Source organism: Brachyistius frenatus, unplaced genomic scaffold, assembly GCF_029030835.1.
Source record: "Brachyistius frenatus isolate BFR_SWC_R1_liver_20210118 unplaced genomic scaffold, ASM2903083v1 Contig_3, whole genome shotgun sequence".
Classification (NCBI taxonomy): Eukaryota; Metazoa; Chordata; class Actinopteri; family Embiotocidae; genus Brachyistius; species Brachyistius frenatus.
In genome coordinates this window covers 678,012-703,354 of record NW_027210602.1, presented here as the reverse complement: position 1 = coordinate 703,354, position 25,343 = coordinate 678,012, and the positions used below count along the sequence as shown (strand labels likewise).

General features: G+C 43.2%; 1 protein-coding gene across 2 annotated transcripts in view; it reads left to right on the top strand.

The window, feature by feature from the left end:
- Window positions 1–240: 240 nt before the first annotated feature.
- The window catches only part of rph3aa (rabphilin 3A homolog (mouse), a), a 65,859-nt gene continuing 40,756 nt past the window's right edge, over window positions 241–25,343 (top strand). For both annotated transcript variants that reach the window (XR_011310994.1, XM_069700786.1), the window contains exons 1-15: window positions 241–354; window positions 15,344–15,472; window positions 15,572–15,701; window positions 17,017–17,100; window positions 17,819–17,981; window positions 18,410–18,589; window positions 18,714–18,929; window positions 19,078–19,157; window positions 19,871–19,945; window positions 20,315–20,424; window positions 20,497–20,623; window positions 21,508–21,561; window positions 23,459–23,610; window positions 24,216–24,297; window positions 24,380–24,476. Coding sequence is in view for 1 of the 2 variants with exons in the window: in XM_069700786.1 (XP_069556887.1) it covers window positions 15,357–15,472; window positions 15,572–15,701; window positions 17,017–17,100; window positions 17,819–17,981; window positions 18,410–18,589; window positions 18,714–18,929; window positions 19,078–19,157; window positions 19,871–19,945; window positions 20,315–20,424; window positions 20,497–20,623; window positions 21,508–21,561; window positions 23,459–23,610; window positions 24,216–24,297; window positions 24,380–24,476 (1,666 nt within the window). In the remaining variant the exon portion in view is untranslated. The remainder of the gene's footprint in view (window positions 355–15,343; window positions 15,473–15,571; window positions 15,702–17,016; window positions 17,101–17,818; window positions 17,982–18,409; window positions 18,590–18,713; window positions 18,930–19,077; window positions 19,158–19,870; window positions 19,946–20,314; window positions 20,425–20,496; window positions 20,624–21,507; window positions 21,562–23,458; window positions 23,611–24,215; window positions 24,298–24,379; window positions 24,477–25,343) is intronic.

The window sequence follows — 25,343 nt, the reverse complement described above, 5'->3', positions numbered from 1 at the left end:
AGTTCTGTTTAAGCTGCTGTTTTTGTTGTTGTTCTTTTTGTCTTTCACTTTGCCAGCAGTAGAGGCATCCCCATTTTATCGTCCGCTGACGAGATGAGAGTGGACGGATTCAGTTAAACTGAGAGAGGATGGAGGGAGAGAGAGAGGGAGGGAGGGAGACAGGGAGGGAGAGAGGGAGGCGGAGCCAGGCCGTTACTCCCGTGTGTGAGTCGAGGATGCTGTCAGAGAGGAGGAGGAGAGGAGCGGAGAGGAGAGGATGCTGAATGCTGAGACGCTTTCTGTCACAGTGAAGCAGCTCGCGTCCTGACGGGGGAAAAAAAGAACAACACGGCCACATCTGTCTGAACGCCTCAGGTAAGACAACCCGGCCGGCTTCTATTGGTCTCCATCTTAATTAACTGCTGCAGAGCTGCACACGGTTCACACGAGGAAGAACCAGCTTTTGGTTTCAACTTTTCTTATTTTTCATTAGGTTGCGAATTTACAATAAACTGTGATTTCATGTAATTATGTTCAGATTTATGTTCATGTTTTATTTCCTCAGAATACCGTACAGATAATTTTAGTTACATCTGTGATGGCAATTTATCAAAGAAAGGTTTACGTGTGAATCTTCTTAATAAGTAGAAATGTAATGGTGTTACAGACATCAGTAACTTTTATTATTTATTACATTGATTTATGTTTTTTTTTAAATTTCATTTTCATTTTCTTATATTTCACAGACATTTACTGACAACATATAACACAACAAAATAAATTATTACAAAATCTTTCAATACCCACAAACACACAGCTGCAGTTACCTCTTATCACCAAAGATATCTTTGAGATTGTGGCTTTAAATCTTAAGTGATCGATGTCCTGGTATAGCGTAGTTAGCTGACATAAGTTAACCACGGACATTTTGATTAAAATGTGACCACAGAACATCCAGCGTCTGAAACAGACGTAAAACTGGGAATCATTTTCTCCCCCAAATGTCTCTTTAATTTACCAGAATTAGATAAATTTGGTCCAGTAACATTTGGAAAGTCTGGATAAGCTACCAGTTGTCCCTTGACATTGATCAAACCTCTAAAAACTCATCTGTGCTCATATAATTTACATATTTAGAAGTTTCATTTAAAAAAAAAAAAACCAACAACAACAACCCTGATGCCTTAAAGTAGCTTCGATGTAACCCGACACCTTCGCCTTCATTCAGAGCTGATGGATCCTTGAATATGCAAATAGTCCCCGCCTACTTCTCAACCCACACTTCTGCCATTTGCCCGTAGCTTGAGCTGGCAATGGAAAGCTCCGCCCCCAAAGTTGACAGGATTGGTTCTTTAGGTGTGTGACAGTGTAACTTCCAAAAGTGGGAGGGGCTTAAATGTCTTAAATGCTGAACATAGAAACATGGATAATGATAACGTAGCGCCTACGATACGTACTGCATGTGTTGTTGCCAACTCTTTGAATGATTTTATCTTTGTACGTATGAAACCACTTCCTGGAATTGTCCCAAAGGTTCGACCCATCTGCGCCGACGCTACGTGTTTTGATTGGTCAAAACTTTGAATATTTTGGCACCCTCAGATATCAATCATTTGGATCGACGTTTCCGAGAACATTTCCCGTCGATCCAGAAGCGCTCGTCCTGTGAACGACCTCACATTTTCTACGAGAAACGTTATTTCCAGAACTCATTGATCTTCTCATTAACTCAGAAAAGAAAACTAAGAATATCATTTTCCAAAATGTCAAACCATTTCTTGAAATGGATTTTGTGTGTGGAGTTTTAAGTAGACGGTAAAAGGAGTGTGTGCTGCAGCGAGGAGGAGGCGCTTTGTCGTCTCTTTTGTCTCCCCGTTTGAGTCACCGGTCAGTCACACAGGAAGCTCCTCAAAGCAGCAGTGGAAGGAGGGCTCGAGTATACTCGGTGTGTGCGTCAAATTGATTGGGAATACTACAACACTCACTTCTTTATTTGCTCTATCATCTTCAGCCACCGTCAGGGTTTATCGCGCCTCTTCTTTCCCATGCTCCCCGTAATCCCGGCTGAAAACCCCTTTTGACCTCCAATCAGCCGTATTGACGGAGGTTTATGTGAGGTGGGTGTTGGTGGATTATACGGTCTGCTGAGCGCGCAGGTGCTGACCGATACGGCTAATGTGCTTGCGTAGAAGCGGTCTGTGTCGACTCGACACCCGCTGCCTGCTGAACTCAGGGGAAATCCTTCTTACTGGAGCTTTTTATTTTCTCCTGTCGGTGCTTTTTGAGACTTTGTGCTGGTTCGTGTCCAGTTGTTCTCGCATAGATCTCCCAAACAATGTCAGCTGTGCATTAAAAGGACATAACTGACCGAATGCCACTTAAAGGGCCCTTATTTTACATTTTTCCAATGTTTTATTTTCAGTCTTGGTGTCCATAAGAAGATATATTTCTCGTTTTGAGTACCAAAAACATCTAAATATAGTTTTACACCTCCTCTCTTCAGCTTCTTTCTGAACAGGCTGTTTTGCACCTGTCCCTTTAAGAATGACCCTCTCTTCTGATTGGCTCACTCTTTTCTGAGTGGCCAATCACAGGTTTTCTTTGCTTTTGTAGCTTACTAGCTCTGCGTTAGAGCAACCGCTCTGTTTATTTTTACATATAAAATGTAGGACAGCGAGCCGTGTTGAGGACGGATATGTAACAGGAGCATGAGTTTGTGACATCACAAAGTCTAAACAGTACAGCTGTTGTACACTGCCTGTGTGCATTTCTCTGTGCACGGACATTTTCCACACTTTTGACTGTATTTTTAGCCCCTGGACCTGCTTTATAATCAAAAACAGAAACAGAAATCAGAATTTATACAACGTGGGACCTTTAATAAAGTTAGCCTGGTGTTCCCAGACCCAAATTCACTGCATGAACAGAAGGGTCTGGCTCCACTGAGAGTTGTTTCCACTTGGTGTAGACTTCGGATTAATTGGAGCAGCCTTTAACCAATCAGCACTGAGCACCAGATGAAATACAGAGGTCGAAATCTTTAACTGAGAATATTCTGCAATGTTCTAGAAATGTTTTTAACAGGAAGTGTTGTTTTTTTTGTTGTCGTAATTTTCATCTTAAAGGTAGATTAATAGATTAATTTCTCTTTCAAAATTAAACATAAAAAAAATTGTGGAAACATTTCCATTTAAATATTTTTTTTTAATAACACTGTCAGATTATTACGTATGAATTCTTGAAATGTTTTCAGAATCTTTTTCGGAAACTTTATCTTACTTCTAAGACAAACATTTTTGGAACAGAAAAAAAAGCATCCTCTTGAACCTTGCTCATTTCTAGCTAGGCACGCTGTGCACTAATAATAGGAACAACCTTTTCTTTGCACCTCCCCCCACTGATCGCTGATTGGTCCGACCTTCAGTTTGCAGACTAAAATCACAGTAAAGACTGAAGGTTGAGCAATAAGTGGGCGGAGCCTATCTACCTTTCATTGACAACATTTATAAGCCACTCCTTCATGTTCATGAAAGGTGTCACTTCAGTCTTATTGACACCCCTTCAAATAACATTAGTAGTGTGAATTGCCTTTACACAATATATTAGAAATATTTTTACATCATAATAATAATAATATAGAACTGAACCGATGCTGCATCTTCTTCATCTTCGGGCCTCATCTATGCAGTAAAAAACGATAAAGCTATAACTTACTAAATGCATATTCACATGCCACACACACACACACACACACACACACACACACACACACACACACACACACACACACACACACACACACACACACACACACACACACACACACACACACACACACACACACACACACACATCATATGATTATTCATGGTTTCATTTGAGCACCTGTCCAGTTTAAATGAGTGAAATTACTTCCTTCATCATAAAACGGTGTGAATCCATTTAAACAATCAATTGAAATTCATGAATTTCCCGTTTCTCATTACCTCTTGTGAGGACTGTTACACATGAGCTCATTCGCTGTAGTGTTTGGCAATCTGGGGCGTTGAAATGTACAGTAATTGACTTTCCTCCTCCTCCTCCGAGCAGCTGAGGCTTTATCGACTCCACGAATCCTCCACCGCGGCGTCTGGCAGCAGATGTGCCGCGCAAATCCGCCGTGGCCAGAGGTGTTTGATCAGCTGTGATCAGGAGGCCATTTGGATTGTTCATAGCCAGGGAAGGATGTGTGTGTGTGTGTGTGTGTGTGTGTGTGTGTGTGTGTGTGTGTGTGTGTGTGTGTGTGTGTGTGCGTGTGACAGAAACCGGGCTGTTAACAGAAAAACGAGATTGCACTTTTATAACCTGCTGTGTGTGGATCTGTCCCCTCCGTGACCCAAACAGCCGCGGGGCAAAAAAAAAATATCCGACACACAACAGCAGCACCGCCAGCAGTCTGTGCATCAGTCGCCACCACGCCGACGCCGACGTTTGGCTTCTTTGTTTGCAGAAATACAAAAGGTTCCAGTGGAGGACGGGGGGGCCTGAAATATTAAAGTGAATGTTGTTCACGGGATTTTGCAAGTCATTTTTTAATCCTACCTCAATGTAGAAACTCCCTCTGCAGTTAATACACAAACAGAGGAACAGACAGACAACGAGCCGGAGGTCCTTGTTCTGTTTATGCTCCGTTTTCGTGGCTTCATCGCTGCTCACAGAGACACCGAGGATCTGCCCACCGCTCACCATATGGGCGTGTGTTCTCCTAACGGAGATACAAAGTGGTCCACATGCAGATGACCACAGCGAACACACCGTGCACATGGCAAGCTGCTAGTTATAAAACCGCCTTCACGTTTCCTCCTCTCGTTGCAAGTAGGATCTGCTTTTGGGTCAATAAAATGTTGGGGAATTTTTTTTTCAGCTTTTTTTTTTTTATTTTTTATTTTTAGCCGACAGCTGAGATGACAGTAAGTGACAGAGAGGTGGGGGCGGTTGCTTGCTGCAGAGGTGCCTCACCAGAGTTCAGTACCTTCAGCCCGAGGCCGGCAGCTACACCCAAATCCAGACTGAGATCCAATCCAAAGAGACTGCATTCAGATTTGGAGAAAAATAGTTCACAGCTACGCTGGAGGCTCCGGGAAGCTACACTTACAGCATGAATAGTTGTTTATGTTTAGCATGAGTAATGTTTACAATGATAAACATCATAGTCTAGTGTGCTAGCTTGCACATATTTGGTAATAAGCACTCTAGTACAGCCAATGCTGATGGGAATGTCTGTGAATTTGACTAAATCAAAGTAAGTAAAACTTATTTTACAGAAACTTTCAGAACTGAAGTTAAAAAGTGCTTCAAGTTAAAAGCATGAAAAACAAGCTGCAGAAATACAAAGAATGAAAACAAAGCTGAAAGAAGATGAACATATTTATTAAAAAAAAACATTTTTATGAAAACAACTACAAAAATATTGAACATTTTAACCTGCTGATGATGTCATGAAAACGTAAAACTTGAAATACCAACCTCATGGTGGCGCTAAAGGAAACATCCAGATAAAAAAATGGATGCCAGCCTTCAAATTGGGGTAGTATGTCACTGCATAAAAGTAAAAATTTTGACCTGTTGGGGGCGAAGCGTAATCAACAATGGACAGTATGAGTCATCCTCTGGGGACCATGAATATCTGTTTAAAACATATATTTTTGATTTGGACATTTCAGTTTGGGCTAGTGGCAGACCAACAAACTGGCTGATTAAAAAGATGGACAAAGGTTTATGTCAGCCTGTTATGGTGATATGTCACTGGATATGTAAAACATACCACTGGTGGCACTCTAAATTTAGGGGATCACCAATAGTCAGATTGATTTATCCCCTGTGGACCATGAATGTTTGTACTAAATATCATGTCAAGCCATCTGATATAATTGACATATTTGACTCAAAACCAGCAGCGTCAACCTAATGGTGGTGCTCGAAGAACAGTCAGAGAATCCCCAAAATCAGATTGATTTATCCTCTGGGCACCATGAATGTTTGCACCAAATTTCATGGCTATCAATCAGATAATTGTTGAGATTATTCATTAAAAAACAAAATAGTTTATGTCATGGTGTTGCTAAGGGAAAAGCCAGGGAATCATCAAAGTCAGTAGAATCATCCTCTGGGGAACATGAATGTGAAATGCTAAATATGATCCTTATCTATACAATCGTTGTTGAGATATAAATACCACTACTGGAGCTCCGTCAAAGTTTAGGGGATCACCGAGGTAGGATGGATTTATCATCTGGGGACCAAGAATATTGGCACCAATTTTTTGGGTTATTGAAATGATTTGTTAAAAACAAAAAACAAAACGTCATGTGGTGATGTTATAACTTCTGGAAATCAAAATCAGTAGATTCATCCTGTGGAGAACATGAATATAATCCTAATCCAGACATTAGTTGTTGGGACATTTCACTCTGGGCCAAAGTGGTGGACTGACAACAAAATGGCACCTATTCGAGCGCCCTCACTGTACTCGTCCTGCTTTCATCGCTCAGCCTGCTGAAGTACGATGTGTTCTGAAACCTCTCCGGTCTTTTACTGTTGTACGCGTTGTTGTTCCTCCACCTCCTCCGCTCCACAGAAGAGGTAGAGTCATTTCAAACTCGGTGACATCAAAGCTTTCAGCCACCCATGTTGGGATTTGAGGACCAGATTACCCTTTTATATTTACGCTTGGTTTCACCCAGGAGTTTTACTGGCTCGTGAGCGTGCACGTATGTGTGCGAACTCAGGAGTTAAAGGATCCCCAGAGAGTCATCACACGAGGGATAAAATGGGTGGTTCTGCCTCTTTGCAGAAGTAAGCTCCCTAAGCTGCTTCCTCACACGTCTGACAAGCCTCAGTGGGGGGAAAAAAAGAGACATATGGGGGGAGGCGTGATGGATGGATGAACAGATGGATGGATGGATGGATGGATGGATGGATGGATGGATGGATGGATGGATGGATGGATGGATGGATGGATGGATGGATGGATGATGGTTAATGAGTGAGTGAGAGGTTGAAGAGATGAGGCTTGTGATGTGTCGAGTGGCGTGTTGGCTAGATGATGGTGTGTGTTTGTAGGAATGCTTAAATGTTTCCATCTAACTCAGGTGGGATTGTTGGAACTCCTTTGGGGATGTACCATAAATAACTGTGACTTTACTGTTGTAGTAGATGAAGTTTCCTATGATGACCGGCCTTATTAAAGGTCCAATAACTGATTTAATATGCAACAAACCACAAACTTAACATTTTTATTGTCCCAACTCTTCTGATTTAGCAATTTTTAAAGACGTTTTGAGTGAGGTCCAATTTTATTGTCCTTAGTTTGGGTTATCAACAAGCTCTTTGAATTACACACTTAAATATATTATTTTTCATTGTCCTCCAGAACAAAACATACATTTTCTGATCCAAAACTGTTCACAAACTATTAGTTCAAAGAGCCATTTTGGTTTTTTGGTTGGTGTATTGTGAGGTGAGCAGCACCCCCTGGTGGTCAAATTTGGGAGTTTAAAATAAATGTGCGACAAGTGTTTGGGGGTCAGTAATTGATCCATGTGGAGGACGCTGAAGCTGAGAGGAACAATGAAGAGATGAAAGTTATTTGTTTTCCTAATTTGCAATATTTTAGAAACTCCTTTATTTTTAATGAGTGGTACGTTGAGCAGCCTTACAATGTCTAAGGTTGATCACATGACATCTGTCTGGAGGTGCGGCCAAAATATCTCAATACATCTCGTGGTGGTGACGTCATTTGCTATCAGAGTCTGTGTAGGTTGAGAAGTTACAAGCAGAACCAGTCTTTGGTGAAAAGTAGTTGATATGTAGCTAGTTCAGTCGTGATTTTATAGAGTGTTTACCTCGCAGCGAGGGAGCAACAAGCCGATTGGTAGATGCAGAGCGGAGTGAATGGGCTGGGGTGTAAGGTTTGACCATGTCCTGGATGTAGACTAGACCCGATCTGTTCGCAGCACGGTAAGCAAATACCATTGTTTTGAAACAGATGTGGGCAGCTACTGGTAACCAGTGAAGGGAGCGGAGGAGCGGAGTAGTGGGAGTGAATTTCGGGAGGTTAAAGACCAGTCGAGCTGCTGCATTCTGGATGAGCTGCAGAGGTCGGATGGCACTAACAATTAGACCTGCCAGGAGGGAGTTACAGTAGTCCAAACGTAAGATGACCAGAACCTGGACCAGAACCTGCCAGAACCTGCACTTGTGAGTGAGAAGAGGACGTATTCTCCTGATGTTGTGCAGCATGTATCTACAGGAACGTGTTGTTGCAGTGATGTTGGCGGTAAGAGAGAGTTGACTGTCGAGTGTCACGCCGAGGTTCCTAGCAGTCAGGGTCGGGGATAACACAGAGTTGTCCAAGGTAATAGTCAGGTCGAGGGTGGGAGAGTCTTTCCCTGGAAGGAAGAGCAGTTCAGTCTTGTCGAGGTTAATTTTCAGGTGATGTGTGGACATCCACTGAGAGATGTCAGTCAGACGGGCAGAGATTCGTGCGGCTACCTGTGTTTCAGATCGGGGAAAAGAGAGGATCAGTTGGGTGTCATTGGCATAACTGTGGTAGGAAAAGCCATGCGAGTGAATGACAGAGCCGAGAGAGTTGGTGTACAGAGAGAAGAGGAGGGGACCCAGGACGGAGCCTTGAGGGACACCAGTAGTGAGAGGACAAGGTTCAGACACAGATCCTCTCCAAGTTACCCGGTAGGTGCGGTCGTTGAGGTAGGATGAGAACAGGGAGAGAGCAGAGCCTGAGACACCGAGGTCCTGAAGGGAGGAAAGAAGGATCTGGTGGTTCACTGTGTCAAATGCAGCAGAAAGGTCAAGAAGGATCAGGACAGAGGAGAGAGAGGCTGCTCTAGCAGTGTGAAGCTGCTCAGAGACAGCAAGGAGGACCGTCTGGTGAGGGTCAAGAAGGCTATTATGGTGAAGATAGGAGGAGAGTTGATTAAAGATAGCTCGCTCCAGAGTTTTGGAAAGAAAGGGAAGAAGAGAGACGGGTCTATAGTTGTTTACTTCAGCCGGGTTTGAGGGTGGGTTTCTTCAGGAGAGGGTTCACTCTCGCCTCCTTCAGAGAGTTCGGGAAGCAGCCAGTTGACAGGGAAGTGTTAATGAGATGGGAGAGAAAAGGAAGAAGGTCTGGAGCAATAGACTGGAGAATGTGAGATGGGATGGCGTCAAGGGGGCAGGTGGTTGGGCGGGCACGTCCCGTTGTTGATATTTTATGTCCTCAGATTAATACTTGTTTGAGACATCGGTTGGTTGGGTGAAAGATTTCCGCCATAGTTCACGTATTTTCCTTCCTTCTGCTTTCCTTATGTTTCGCTGACATCATGCTGGTTCTCAGGAAAACGTGCAGCTTTCACACTCGAACTCAACGTTGACTTTGCCACTGGTGTGCACACAGGACGTCCGTGCATCTCTGCCAGAGGCGACGCACTCACAGGACAACTCGTCTCTTTCCGTCCATTATTTAACGGATTGTCTGTAAATGCCGATGTATGTTAAGAGGAACCGCATTTGTCCAGAAAACATGAATAATGGAAGAGAAGTGGAACCCGTCTGAAGCGGGGAGGCCTCTCGGCGTCACAGGAAGGATGACGCGGTCTCTCCGAGTTTTCCTCCCCGCAGCACTTACACACTCGCTCTCTCTTACGGTGTGTGTTTGTTTGTGTGTTGACATGAATAACTCGTGTGTGTGTGTGTGTGTGTGTGTGTGTGTGTGTGTGTGTGTGTGTGTGTGTGTGTGTGTGTGTGTGTGTGCGCGCGTGAGTGACTAAGAGCCCTGCAGCTCTGTCAGCCCACACAAAGTCTCATGGAGCTAAAATGCCTCGGTTTCCTTTTACTTCCTGTCAGTTTGCAGCACATCTCTCTGCCCCGCTGACCGTGGGTGACAGCTCCGCGCTCTGCACACACACACACACACACACACACACACACACACACACACACACACACACACACACACACACACACACACACACACACACACACACACACACACACACACACACACACACACACTGTGTGTGTGTGTGTGAAGTGGGAGTAGGAGGAGTGTGTTTATCTTCATTTGCATGTCAATTTGTATTAATGTCAAAGGTGAAAGTTTTGATTAGAGAAGACCTACTTTTACTACACGTGCAGAAAGACTGAAGGCTGTACGACATCATGCTAACCATGCGGATGTTTAGCAGATTGAATGTTCACCATGTTCAGCATCTAGTGCCGCGTTCAAATGTTGTCGTATTTACCGCGTACACGGCAAGAGTCTATATGAACGGCACCCTCTTGTGCTATTCCCGACGTCGGTACTCAACATTTTCTACAAGCCCTCGAATTCACGAGTTGCGACGTGTTTTGCTGACGTTTACAGAAATGTCAGAGGATCATGGAAGTTCATGTTTGGTTGGACGTTAAGTTAGCCCACTGACATGATCAAAATAACGCTTTTTGTTTCATCATAAATATAAATGATACCAATAAAATGATACGATACGACACACTTCTAGTTTGCAAAAATGTTCACGGCAACGTGTAGAAATCGAGGAGATAAAAAAACAGCAAGACTTTGATAAAAAAAAAAAATCTACATCTCGTGTGGTGCAGATTTAAAAAAGTGTGATTTGGCCCAAGCATTGATTTCCAGATGTGGCAGCAGAGTCGAGATGATTTAATGTATTTGAAAGCAACTGTGAGTGAAGAGGTTCACGCAGCCCTGATACTCCTCTCCATCATTGTAGAGTCATTAAGGGTTCACCTCACATGTTATGACCTATAATCTCCAATGGACACACACACACACACACATACACGCACATACACGCACATACATGTGGAGGCCGTTCCGCCCCGCCGCCGACTCGTGCTTCAATGCAGGTGTAAATCACCGAGTGTGGTGTGACGCGTGTCCTTGGTGCAGGGTGGAGATGAGGAGGAGTTCAGGCAGCGTGGCGTCGTCGAGCGGTGCCCGCAGGAAACCGCTTCATCTCTCATCATCATCGTGAATGGACAGAACGACTCCTCGTGCATCCGTTTAACCTTCTTTAACGTACACGTTCCCCCTTTCGGCAGCTTTAAGGTTGTTTGAACCCTCTTTATTCCTCACAGTCGGAGAGTATCCGCTGTGCCAATGCGTTTTCTTTGGAAAGGCGACTTTATGCCGTAATACTTTTAGCAGAGCTTCTGTTCGCGACCTTTTTTGTGAAAAATGTGTGGAAATTTTGCTAAACTGCAAGCTCGCACAAGTATTGCAGAGATGGCTTGAATTTACGTTAATTATAGCGACCACAAGTCGCAAATCTATAAATCTAACATGAGTTTTTTAATTAAGCACCACTTTTTTTGTTTATATACTTAAGCCCCACTTTCTCTGATAATCAGCCTAAGTTGCTTTTTCATTTTACTCCATCCATGATAGCCGATCTCTCATTAGGAGGCGGGGTTTATTCAGATTATTTTGTTTTGCTTTTGACTGTTCAAAAAGTTCTACAAAAGTTGTAATTTTGCGAGCTCACTGAAGAACCGCTGCCGTTGTCCCGTCGTTATCGTCTACTTCCTGTCGTCATTGTTTTCATGAAACGCTGCTCCGTTTCAAACATTAAGATTAGTTCATGTTAAATTGGAAGTGCATATTAAAAGGGGTTTATAAAGTAATTAAAGACATTCAGAATGAATTCCCGTGACAGAATAGGAGTCGAGGATGTGAGTCAGACTCCCGACATGAAGCTGCACTTCATCGTTCAATCATCTGTCGGTGACTCACTTCTTTTTCAAAAGGTCTGAGAGGAGATCATTTGATTCATTCCAGCTCTGCCACACCTTCCTCTTCGTCAGTACTTCACAAACATCTGCCGGTCGCGCCCGATTGCACCCGGCACCGTGCACTTGTGCTTTTCTAGCAGGGCGTTAATTGAGGCCGACTGCTGACTCTGGAAAGTGAACTGTTAGCAGTAATGTGTTATTGAAGTCTGGTCTGCCGCATCGCATGCCTCGAAGACATTCTCACCGCGGAGGAGAGACACTCGTTATCTTTCCACAAGAACGCTGTTAAGAGGAAAAGCACGACCTCGAGTTCTCGCCTGTGGTCTGACCTGCCTGCTGAAACCGGCTGCAGACTGTTCGCTGACAATTACGAGGAAGTCTGGAAGGGAAAATAGTTTTAAGTCGGCACAGTTTTTTATTCTCTATAAAAGAAACCCCGCCCCCCCCCAAAAAAAACCTCTCGATTCCCTGACCTATAACTGTCATCACTTTCTCTTCACTCGCCTGCAGAATAATCCACGATGAAGGTGTAACACGGCCGTGACATTACATGAGATCAGGCCGAGTCAAAATATTTTGACGCCAACTCAGTGCCCTTCATCTTCCTCATCTTCCTCATCCCATGCCCCTTCAGTTCTCTCAAAAATGTCCTGTTCCCAATGCCTGTAAATGTCAGGGGGCGGCGTCACTGCGGACAATGTGGCAACCTGACAGATTGATGCGTGTGTGTGTGTGTGTGTGTGTGTGTGTGTGTGTGTGTGTGTGTGTGTGTGTGTGTGTGTGTGTGTGTGTGTGTGTGTGTGTGTGTGTGTGTGTGTGTGTGTGTGTGTGTGTGTGTGTGTGTGTGTGTGTGTGTGTGTGTGTGTGTGTGTGTGTGTGTGTGTGTGTGTGTGTGTGTGTGTGTGCTTTGAAGGGTTCAGAGTGACAGAGAAAGGTGGAGGGGGAAGGGGTGGGCGGGGTCAGTAAGAAAGGAAATGTTCGGTGAAGGCAGACAATTTCAGCCCGTGAGTCATCACACACACATGTACTGTCATTATGAGTGAAGTCACTGCAGCGACAGCCCGATCCGTGTGGTAACGACAAATTGGGAGGACGTGAAAGTGTCATCTGTTGTTGCAGGAAATTATCAATAAAAATAAAAGTATCAATTATTTCTAGCAAATTACCCCGTTATAGGACAAAATTTAAAAGTATGAGAAAATATATGTTCATAAAGGGTTTTTGGGAATAAGGACGTTAATACCGCATGTCTGTATAGTACAGCTAAAGTTTTAACGAGCTAGTTGTTAGCTTGGCTTAACCTAAATACTGTCTGTGTGCATATTTTGTTTGTTTAATTCATGCAAAATCCAAAAGTACTAAAATGTCACAATGTGCTTTGACGAGTGTCTTAAGCTGCAATACCACCGAGTGGCACCAGAGGTCGGCTCCAAAAAGCCTCCGGCTCCATAGACTCCCATTCAACTTCTCTCATCAAATACAAAGTCAATAACAGTAGGGCTTTCGCACCATTCGGTGCTCGGGCCCTAATAAAATGTCTCCACTAGTTATCTCGGTGTTGTTAGCTAAAGTCACTCCTTCTTATTTGTTTTCTGGAGGTCCATCTGAAAATAATCCGTCATTAATTAGAGAATAAGCTTCAAAAAGACATGTTTTTGGGTGCGTGGCTGTTTGATTGACAGACCTGTGGTGCAATCAGGTTACAGCTATCGGTGGATGGGACGTAGTATCATCAGGTTTCCAATCAGATCAGTCAGATCCACAGCTGGCTCCTCCCCCAGCTCATCCAAATATGGTCACTTCCTGCTCCAAACCGCTCCGAACTAACGAGATGGTGACGGACAAAATCTGAACTGGAGGCTTCATAACGTTCACAAACCAACGGGTGACTGTTGGTTGCTGCTTGCATTAAACGTGGTTATTAAAATGTTAGCTGCTACTTCAGTCAGTGTATTTTGTTTTCTTTTATTCCAACACTGAATAGAAATAAAATAAATATACAAACACACCCATTAGACGATTAACTTAAGTGTATAAAAATGCATCATATTAGGCATGAATTGGAGTCTTTTTTTTTTCTTTTCATCTCTCCCTCACGTGCACACACACACACACACACACACACACGCGCGGCATGAATCGACCATTGACCGTAGATCAATGGAGCTCTGCAGCAGGATGGGACTCTGATCCGACTATCAATGTCATCAGCTGAAGAGGACTGAAAGTGCTCACACATGACACAACATCACTGTTAGCCCCCTTTTCACCCTGCGACCTCTCCTCGCCACGGTGATACCGTCAGTACTGATGACCAACGGAGCCCAGATGCATTGTGGGTTCAGATGTGCTGACTTAGGCATTGAAACGTGTCAATCTAACAGACACATTTACTGACTTTGTATTTGATGAGAGAAGTTGAATGGGCGTCCATGGAGCCGCAGATTTTTTGGAGCCAACCTCTAGTGGCACTCGGTGGTATTGCATCTTAAGGCACTTCTGCATCGGCCTCATTTTTCAGACTTTTATAGACAGTCTGCGGTTGACATCCAATTTTAAACACATAATGTGAGAGTCTGAACTTTGTGAGCTGTAACCATGACGATAAAAGTTCTCTAACCCGAACTAAGTATGTACTTTAACCCAGTGATGTTTCCCTAAAACAAAACAAACCTTTACCATACAATCATTAAATCACGATCGATGGTGATTTATTTTTAATTATTGTCATTATTTAAATTTTCTGCTCCGGCTGCTGGAGGCTGCAGCCGCCTCGACCTCCTGACCTCATCGCTGCTGACAGAAGTCTGACTGTCGTGCTTTGTGTTTTGATGAAGGCTCCCAAGTGAGCCACTGATCGTCAGCGGAAGCTCAGACGTTTAAGAAAAAACCCCACCACTTGCCCTCCATTCACAAACTGACCACGGTTTTGATTCGAGCTGGCACGAAGATCGCGCTCTGCTCCGTCTGTGACTGTAAACCAGTAAAGAAGTCAGTCAGGTTGGACGCTCGCCAACCAACCAGCAGCGTTGGTGTCGAGTCGTCTTAGGATCAGCTAAATCACGAGCCTGATACTCAAAGAATCGATGGAAAAATAAACAATTAGAGTGTTTATTTAAAGCTATTACAATAAAACTTCACAGATTCTGCAGACTAGGTAAAAGCAAGTGATAACATTTAATTAAAAAACTGCAAAAAATACGAGAAAAAGAGTTTGATTTTTACATTTTTAATCACCTGCCATCACCTTCAGACGTTGTGACAGCTCAGACATGTGAAGTGACATTTGCATGCTGTGTGTGACAGTTTCTGCAACCGCTCGGTGTTACTTTAACTCCTGTCCGTAGACTTTAGCGTCTCACTCTGCTTCGATGTGTGCTTTTTTTGGAGAATCCGGCCTTTTGTCTGAGCTGCATTTTAACCTTACATGCCACTAACGCTGTGTGTGTGTGTGTGTGTGTGTGTGTGTGTGTGTGTGTGTGTGTGTGTGTGTGTGTGTGTGTGTGTGTGTGTGTGTGTGTGTGTGTGTGTGTGTGTGTGTGTGTGTGTGTGTGCGTGTTTCGGGGCTGTGCAGGAGTGGGTGGACGATGAACGTGTGTGGCGGCGCCCCGGGGGAGGAGCTCACGGATGAGGAGAAGGAGATCATCAACGGCGTGCTGGCTCGTGCCGCCATGATGGAGGCCATGGAGCAGCAGAGGATTGGGTGAGATGTCGTTGCACTGAATCACTGCTGCTCTCTGAGTTCAATGATTTTTTTTTCGGTGTGAAACCTGGGATGACCTTTGATTTGCACGTGCTTCAGGCGTCTCTCCAGCCGCCTGGACGACATCAAGAGGACAGCGTGCGGGGACGGACAGTCGCGCTGTCTGCTGTGTGGGGCGTCCTTTGGACTTCAGGGGGTCACAGCTGTCCTCTGCGTGCAGTGCAAAAAAGTAGGTGGATGTTTTTCCGTATTTCTGCCCAAACAAGGCAAACAAAAAAAGTTCTGTACTTAAGTTCCATTTTTAGGTACTTTATTTCAGGATTTAAACTACTTCATACTTCAACTAATTCTTGTTTAACATCAGCACCTGAGCTCCACACGTTAACGTGACCGCTGGTACGTGAACATTTGTGATTTCACCATGGACCTGAAACTGGAGCAAAGAAACATCAGATTTAGGGTCAAATATTTGGGCAACAGAAAATGTTCAACACGCATGCTTACAGCCGAGCTGAAACTGGAGCAGAGAAACATCAGATTTAGGGTCAAATATTTGGGCAACAGAAAATGTTCAACATGCACGCTTACAGCCGAGTATTCCTGTCAGCGTGCCTGTTGTCATGTTGGAGAACCACTGTTGCCATGGCGCCACAGTTCAGGTGGTTTTGTGTTCTCTGGGTTTCAAAAGACGCAGTAACGGACAGGTAACTGAAACAAACTGACAAAGAGGGAAGAAGAAGAGCACACAGACTAAATACAGCACGGAGGGAAGGACAAAGAGGGACAGGTGAAATTAACCAGGGGGCGGGGCCAATAATCATACAAAGGACAGGAAGTGAAACAAGACAAGACACAAGAGGTGAGTCATTTCAAATTCAAACAGGAAGCACAAAACCCAGACTGACCTGAAGACTACAAAGCAGATAAAGAAGTCCAAACCAGAACAGAACCTCAGAAGGTCCCAATGGAACTCGGTGTTGACAGTCTGACCCTGGGGGGACAAATTCACAGTGACACAACCACCACCAATGTCAAAGAAAACTCACTTGGTGTCTCCCGACCTGACATCGGTCTTGGACAGTGAAGCTCCGCCTCCTCTTGAAACGTGAATATCTCTAAGAACACCTCGCCCGGCTCGTCGCTTCATCGCCATAGACTTTCTGAAGCATTTCAAGGGTCTCTGCTGAGTCTTTTCCCGCCGCTGCTTTTCACGTTTTTCTACAGAGCTGTTTATACCGCGAGACACAGCCAGCGAGCCGTGTGCTAACTCTGTACATTTCCTGGTCATGTGCATCGCAGTCTGTTCCTTGTTGCTTTCCATAACTGCATTCGGGGTTAATGTTTTCTGAACTGTAAAATTTGATGTGCACCTGCCATCAAGGACTAAATCTGAGTGGGATTATGGCTCTCTCTGTGTGTGTGTGTGTGTGTGTGTGTGTGTGTGTGTGTGTGTGTGTGTGTGTGTGTGTGTGTGTGTGTGTGTGTGTGTGTGTGTGTGTGTGTGTGTGTGTGTGTGTCTCATGTATGTATTTGCGTCTCTGCAGCACATGTGCAGCAAATGTGGGATTGGGAGCAACAGCAGGACGAGTCCCACGTGGCTCTGCCGGATCTGCAACGAACAGCAAGAGGTGAGGAAGAGGAGAGATGAAGAGCGGCCCCACATTAAACCGTTATCAGCCTTTTTCTCGGGATATGATCCATTTTAGAGGTTTTAGAGTCGCCTTATAGCGCAGATTGCATTTCACTGTCCAGCGGCCCGGAAAATTGGCTTCTATTGATACTCCTTCAATATCCAAAATGATGATAATTTATTACAGAGTTTATTTAATTCTGAAAAGTACCAATAGTGTTTGGAGGAGTTTAAAATGTGAATAATAAGGTCTGCTTTCTTTTTCGTAACACAATGCTGCTGTGTTGGCCTCGGGGAAATAAATGCCCCCTCCTGTCAGTCGCACAGAATAACGACTCTGTAGGGCTGCACACACGCAGCTGATCCATAAAATGAAGGAATGAAGAGATAAAGTGTTTATTTTACTGAGAAATGATCTAACAATCAGTTTAACTCCATAATTTGATACAAACTGCAGTTCCATGATTGGCCACTAGAAGCAGGCTTCAGCTCATAGACTGTATGTAAAGTGGACATAGCTTCAGGGTCTAAAAAATGAGGCCAGGGCAGAAAATCCCAAATTTTAAAATGTCCTCTGTGGATAAAGGTTCAGTGACTGTAGTGGCCGTGAAAGTCTGCCGCTGTGTTTGTAGAACTGGGATTACAATAAATAACCTAAAGTGAGCCCTTTTCATTCTTCTTGCTGACACATATGAACTGGTTGTGTCTTCCTGCAGGTACAGAAGCGTTCGGGAGCTTGGTTCTTTAAGGGAAGAGACCAGCGGGGTCTGCCTGCCCCCCTTCTTCTGTCCAGATCTCGACAGTCCAGCACTGAGAACGACTCAGGTCCAGGGGGCCACAGCGGATCCCAGGAGCCTCCAACACATCATCAGGGATACGGTAACTCACACAAAGAGTTTCAGATTAGTGCGTGGATTTATAAATATGTTTGATGTCTCTCTGAGGCCATTATGTGTCCTTTTGTGGTCATTTTGTGTCTTTTTGTGTTCATTTTGTGTCTTTGTGGTCATTTTGTTTCTCTTCGCGGTTCTTTTTTGTCTTTATGTGGTTGTTTTTATCTCTTTGTGGTTGCTTTTTGGTTGTTTTTAGTTTATTTTTTGTCTCTTTGTAGTCGTTTTTGGTCTATTTGTAGTCGTTTTTCGTCTCTTTGTGGTCTTTTTTATTGACTTTTCATCAACAAATGGGACAGAATGGGACCAGAGCCTCATCGCCCGTTCAGTTCCATCCATTGAAGATGGAGTTGTTGTGTGTCAGCGGTTGTACCAACAGTTGTGGCAGCAGTGATAATCTTATTTTTGTCTCCTCAGAGCCGCAGCAGCCACAGCAGCAGTCCTGTGGATCAGATCAATGGGAGCAGACAGCAAGAACAGCAGCTGACAGCCGTAATGAGACTCATTCCTGTCCAGCAGCTGTAACGAAGACGGAGGGACATGTGTTACCTTCCAAACCCCTGCGAGCAAACGCACAGCAGGCAGTCCGCACCTCAGGTAAGTGGCACAGCTCCTTCCAAGAATAAACTCAACACTACGGGGCTCCTTTCAAAACACAGACCGTCAGAGTGAAGATATAAAAAGACGCTTTGTGTTATGACGTCTGTACTTCCTGCTGCAGTCGTGGACAACAAGCACAAAGACAGGGAGGAGACGGCGTCCCCTCCAGCTGTGGAGGAAAAAAGAGAACCTGTTGTTTCCAGCTCTATTTCCACCCGTAATCCTGCAGCCAGATTTACTCCACCTGTTAAACCACCTGCCAACAGCCCTGCCCCTCCGAGACCCCCGCCAGACCGCACAGAGGACGAGGACAACGACTATGACTCTGATGACGCCAGTAAGACACATTATTCCTCGTGTATCCACAGCTGAAAAGGAAATGACAGATCAATGCTTATCAGTTTTAAAAGGGAGTTTCTCCAACAGGATTCATATGAAATATAAAAACGTCCCTTGTCTGTCTCTTTGTGTCTTTATTCCTGCAGCCACGCTGGGATCTCTGAACTTCAGTGTCCTCTATGAACAGGAGAGCCACGCCTTGCACTGCTGCATCATTAAGGCTAAGGTAAAGAGACACAATGAGACGAGACAAGACGAGAAAAGACTATCCGGAACAAAAAAAACACAATACAATGCAGCACAAGACATGAAAAGACAAAAGAAGAGAGGACAACACATAGCAAGGCAGGATAAACAAGATAAAAGAGTATAAAAAAAGACGGACGAATACGAGATGAGACAAGACAAAAAGAACTAGACCTTATAGGACAGAAAAAGATGGGACAAGGCAAATGAAGACCAGGAGAGACAAGATGGGACACCACATGTCAAACGGGACAAGACAAACCAAGGAAAGAAGAGACATATGGGACAAGACAAACAAAGACAAATTGAGACAAGATGGGACAAGACAGGCCAATTTGGACTAGACAATATGGGACAATAGAGGTCAAATAGAACAAGACATACGAAGACAAGGTGGGACACAACAGGTCGAATGGGACAAAATAAACGAAGCAAAGAAGAGACAAGATTGGACAATACACGTAAATCGGGAAAAGACAAATGTGGACATGGAGAGACAAGATGGGACAGATGGGTCAAATGGGACAAGACGAACCAAGACAAGAAGAAACAAGGTGGGACAATGCAGGTCAAATGGGACAAAACAAACTAAGACAAGATGATAAAAGATGAGGCAAGACAGGTCAAATGGGACATGAGAGGAATGACCCCAGCAGCCTCGGTGTATCATTATCTTTTCTTTATTTGTCTCAGGGTTTGAAGCCGATGGACTCGAACGGACTCGCAGACCCGTATGTGAAGCTGCATCTGTTACCTGGAGCCAGTAAGGTAAATTATTTATTCATTCAACAAGCTAAACGTCACACATACGACTTTAAAGTAAATGTTGCTCAGTTTTTGTCCTCAGTAGCTCCTGAGAAAGCTGTTAAATGCAAACCAGCTACCTTCTAATGCTGTCTGCCATTTCTGAAGAAGGTGTTGAGGTGCATTTATTTGATTTGGGATGCACTCAAATAATATAATATAGCAATAACCCATTAACTAATGCTCAGGGCTTTGAATATATGAGAAGAAGAATTGCCATTATCGTGTCATTGTCTTGAGTGAAATGGAGTGATTAGCTTGTTTGCAGCCGAGCAGTTTGATGTTTTAATGAGCGCCGGGTCCTCAGTTATTCCCTGAACATCTCATCTTCAGTCCAACAAGCTTCGTACCAAGACCCTTAAAAACACGCTGAACCCCGTGTGGAATGAGACGCTGATCTACCACGGCATCACCGATGATGAGATGTCACGCAAAACTCTGCGGTAAGAACCACCTGCACCTGCTTTCACCGCCTCAAAGTAAAACGTGTTTGTGAGAGCGTCTCGTGTCTCCAGGCTCTCCGTGAGTGACGAGGACAAGTTCGGACACAACGAATTCATCGGAGAGACGCGAGTCGCCCTGAAGAAACTGAAGTTTGACCAGAAGAAGAACTTCAATGTCTGTTTGGAGAGAGCGGTCCCGGTAAGCCGGAGGACAACACGGACACCTGGGGTACTAAACAACGTAGGAAAGGATGTATACTGGATTTAAAGGGCCAGTTCACCCAAGATAAATGACGAATGAATAATAAAAGTTGGATTTTTGAGTTGATTATTGACCATGGAAAAAGTAAAGTGAGATTAAAGTTTAATTTAACTGCTCTGTTGAATGATGAGGATCATATAGTCTGATTAAAAGCTCCAGAAGAAGTATTCAATACACCTTGAGATGATATTGTTTTGTCACCTGCTGTTTTCAAGTACAAGAAGTTACTGTGAACCAAATACAGATAAGAATTCCTTGAAGCGCCTGTAAAAATTAATTTTGATGCCTCTGCTGGCGAATATCATGCGATATGACTGAAAGCTCCACAGGAGCTACTAAATGGACCTTGAGGTTGAATTTTTTTTGTCAAAAAAGAGGTAGAATGTTTTATTTTGTAATTTGGGTGAACAAAGTTTTAATACTACAACCTTTAAAGGAATAGTTCGTAATTCCGCGAATCACAATTATAAATTTCCTTTCTGAGAACTAGCAGACGTTTAGCTTAGTTCAGCTTAGTTTAGCCTAAAGACCAAAAACAGGGGGAGTCATGTAGAGGATTATTTAATGGCTTGGTGCAGTGACTTCCTGGAGTCTTGACATTTCGGTTTTTGTGCAAACTATGGAAACAAAACAACATATAACATGTTAACTATTCAACTTTAGAGGTTTTGTTTTTCTATCACAGACCCTGGCGCGCTAACTGGCTGTAGCTGCAGGTTTATTGTACAAATAGGAGGCAACAGACAAAATGAGAAACACATTTCCTGAAATATTTATTAATTTCTTTAATTTATACAGTTTCCTGTTTGTTTCTTGTGCAGGTAAAGAAGCCTGTGGGAGGACCCGCCCGTGGCATGGCACTCTACGAAGATGATGTAAGACCCTCACTTACAGTAAATCTAAAACAACAATAACAACATCACATAAATTCAAGAATAAATCAGATGATATTTTATGTTTTTCACCAAAGCCAACAATAAATTGCCTCTTAATGTCAGGGGTCAGACATTAGGGTCAACTTGGAACAGTTTTTAAAAAAAATTATTATTATTGTTCAGTATAGTTTGACGGGAATCTACTTTATTCTATGTTGTTTTATTAGTTTATGTATCATTTATTTATTTGTTATAGGGTTTTATTTAAATGCAGATTATAAAATGAGGCTATTTGATAAGCTACGATTATAATATTCCTGTTCCCTACCACTTCATTATGTTTGAAATGCAAATTATTGACTGTTATTAGATGTTACAGGGTCATATATGTTGAGATTTACGCAGATTTTATATCTATATATTGTTACCTTAGAGAAGTCTTTAGTTTCCTAGATTTTAATTTTAATGCTGGGGCCGAATATTCTTATTGGAGGGCCAGATTTGGCCCATGGACCACTATTTACACAACACTGCTGTACTGTATACACTGTGTACTGTATATCTTATTATTATGTGTAGACACATGGACACACCGATCGGATACTGACACTGTAAAGCAGATCGGCCGGATGTTATTGATCCCCCTCAATCGATGTTACTGTTACTGTTACTGCTATCAGTAACATCAGACGTGGTGGGAAGTCGTTTAGTTGTGCTGCAGCGATCCGAGCTCTCATGTTACTTTACATAAAAATTATCCAGTGTGGGTGACACAGATTGTTCATTTGGGAAAAAGGTAGTCGGCATCAGTAGCTATTATGGTACTATATATATATATATATATATGTATATATATATATATATATATATATATTTTTTTTTTTTTTTTTTTTAAAGAATAAATCAAGAGTCATTAATAGGATTGGTGCATCCCTACCACAGACTATATTTAAAAGGAGATGTAACTTCTGGGTCTGAAAAATGAGGCAAAGTGCCATAAACTGCAATACCACCGAGTGCCACTAGAGGTCGGCTCTAAAAAGCCACCGGCTCCATAGACTCCCATTCAACTTCTCTCATCAAATACAAACTCAATAAATGTTTTCCACCAGTTATCTCGGTGTTGTTAGCTGAAGTCACTCCTTCTTCTGGCGGTTCATCTGAAAATAATCTCGTCATTAATTCGAAAATAATCTTCAAAAAGACGTGTTTTTGGGGGCTCCTCCCCAGCTCGTCCAAATATGGTCAGTTCCTGCTCCAAACTGCTCCGAACTAGCAAGATGGTGACGGACAAAATCTGAACTGGAGGCTTCATAACATTCACAAACCAACAGGTTACATCACTGCCGGTCTCTACACAGAAATGTATTTTTACCCAGTCACTGTTTTGCCTAACATCCTCGTACGTTGTCCGACTGCTGGAAAGTACAGCTTCTAACCGTTTTAAGAAATCCCATAGCCTTTTAAAAAATTAAATCATATGTTTAATATTTAAAGATTTACATCTTCATAAGGAAACAGTGGGCTCGTTGCTGAGAGACAGATGAGGACAGTCAGAGAGAATAAAGAGAGACACGTTGCTGGCTTTGTTAGTAATAAGAAATATAAAGTACTACATAAAAAGTATCCACAGATTACAACATCTTCATGTAAATGGTGTTAAATCTGATACACATGTAGATAATTCAGCGTGTACGTTAATGCTCCATTAACAGATATTATGATAATCCCTGCAGATATGTGCTCAGGTCAGAGCACCATTAGGATCATCGAAACACTGTTATCACACACGTGTGTGTCGTTTCATTCATGTGTTGTGTTTGTAATGTACATGTGTGTGTGTGTGTGTGTGTGTGTGTGTGTGTGTGTGTGTGTGTGTGTGTGTGCGCGCGCACAGGTGAACGAAGGTGAGGATTCGGAGGAGAGGGGGCGCATCCTGGTGTCGCTGACCTACAACAGTCAGCTGGGCCGTCTGATGGTGGGCGTGGTCCGCTGCGCTCACCTGGCCGCCATGGACTCCAATGGATACTCCGACCCGTTCGTCAAAGTGTACGTGAAGACGTAGAAAACCTTGTTTCACACGTTGGGAGAGAATTTTTACTCAATTTCTTTCAAAAATATCCGTACAGTAATTCTGAAGGTGGAAGAACAATCTGTTAGCTTAGCACAGCATAGCATAAAAACTAGAAACAGCTGGCATTGGTCTGTCCAAGGGTGATGTTAAGACAGAACCAGGCTAGCGCTTCCCACTGTTTCTAGCTTCTATGCTAAGCTAACTGGTGCATATTTTGGCAGAAACATCCTGAGTAATGTCGTTAAAATATATTTGAAGATCACCGGAGTAAAACAAAGAGATTTAATTTTTTTTCCCGAAATCTTTGATCTCAGCTTTGTCATCGTTGGGGTAAATTTTATTCAATCTTTTCAAGCTTATTCATAGACTGTTTTTCACCCTCTACGTCTTCCTGGTGTTGTCAAATGTACATGTACGACAAGCTGCTCCATACAAATCACCTCTTGTTGGATTAACGTTGTTTTTTTGTGTATCGCATGGACGTGACTTCGAACTTCCAGCAACCAAAGCAAATGAGAATATTTCCAGAAATGTTGAGTTACAGTGATTTTCCTTTTCTCTGCTCTCTCGCGTTCTGCAGATGTCTGAAGCCCGATATGGGAAAGAAAGCTAAAAACAAGACTCAGATCAAAAAGAAGACCCTCAACCCCGAGTTTAACGAGGTCAGCTGCTTCTCTTCTCCCAGATTTCGTTCATAGATCCTCGAAGAAACGCTCTTATGTCGTGTTTCGTCGTCTCTTCCAGGAGTTCAGTTATGAAATAAAACACGGTGAGCTTGCCAAGAAAACCCTGGACATCTCGGTGTGGGACTACGACATGGGAAAATCCAATGATTTCATTGGTAAGTCTGACTTTATAACTTTGGTTCCAAACTGAAATATCTCAGCAACTATTGAACGCATTGCCTTGAAATTTGGTTCAGATATCCATAGTGCTTCCATGATCAGTCCTAATGACTTAATTTCAATGTCTACTAAATGAATTTTTAAACAAAATTTGGCACATTCGAGGTCCCCAGATGATGTATCCTACTGTGATCCTCTGACTTTTTTGCATAGCGCCTCCATGACGTTGATATTTGAGTGAAATATTTTATGAACCATTTAGTTGGATTTCTTTGAAATTTGGTGCAGACATTAATGTTCCTCTAAGGATTAGCCGTATTCATTTTGGAAACCCAGAACTTCAATTTGTCCAACACTTTGGTTTATGACCCAATACTTGCAGAACTCGTACTCAACGTAGCATCAAACTGCTGGAATGGCTGTAGAGTTTTAGTCTTGTACATTATTTGTAACGCTTGCTGCTCAACTCTTGGTGTGCTTTATTGTTATGTCAGTTATTTTTTTGTCAGGGACAAAATTATCTGAACTTTCAATGGATGCAGTACTGTAAAGTTTGGTAAACACAGTTTTAGTAAACACATGTTCCTCTCAAGAGAGATTCAAGTACGAAGTTGAATAAATAAGTTCAGAGTCTGTTCCTGTTGAACGAAGCACAGTGATGCACACGGTGCAGCAGGAAGCAGCGACCTTCATGAGGAAGTATTCAGAGTGTCGTCTCTTGATCAACATCAGCACCTGAGTTCCGCACGTTAACGTGACCACTGGTACGTGAACATTTGTGATTTCACCGCGGACCTGAAAACTGGAGCAGAGAAACATCCGATTGACTGAAAATATAAAAAGACACTTTGTGTTGTGACCCA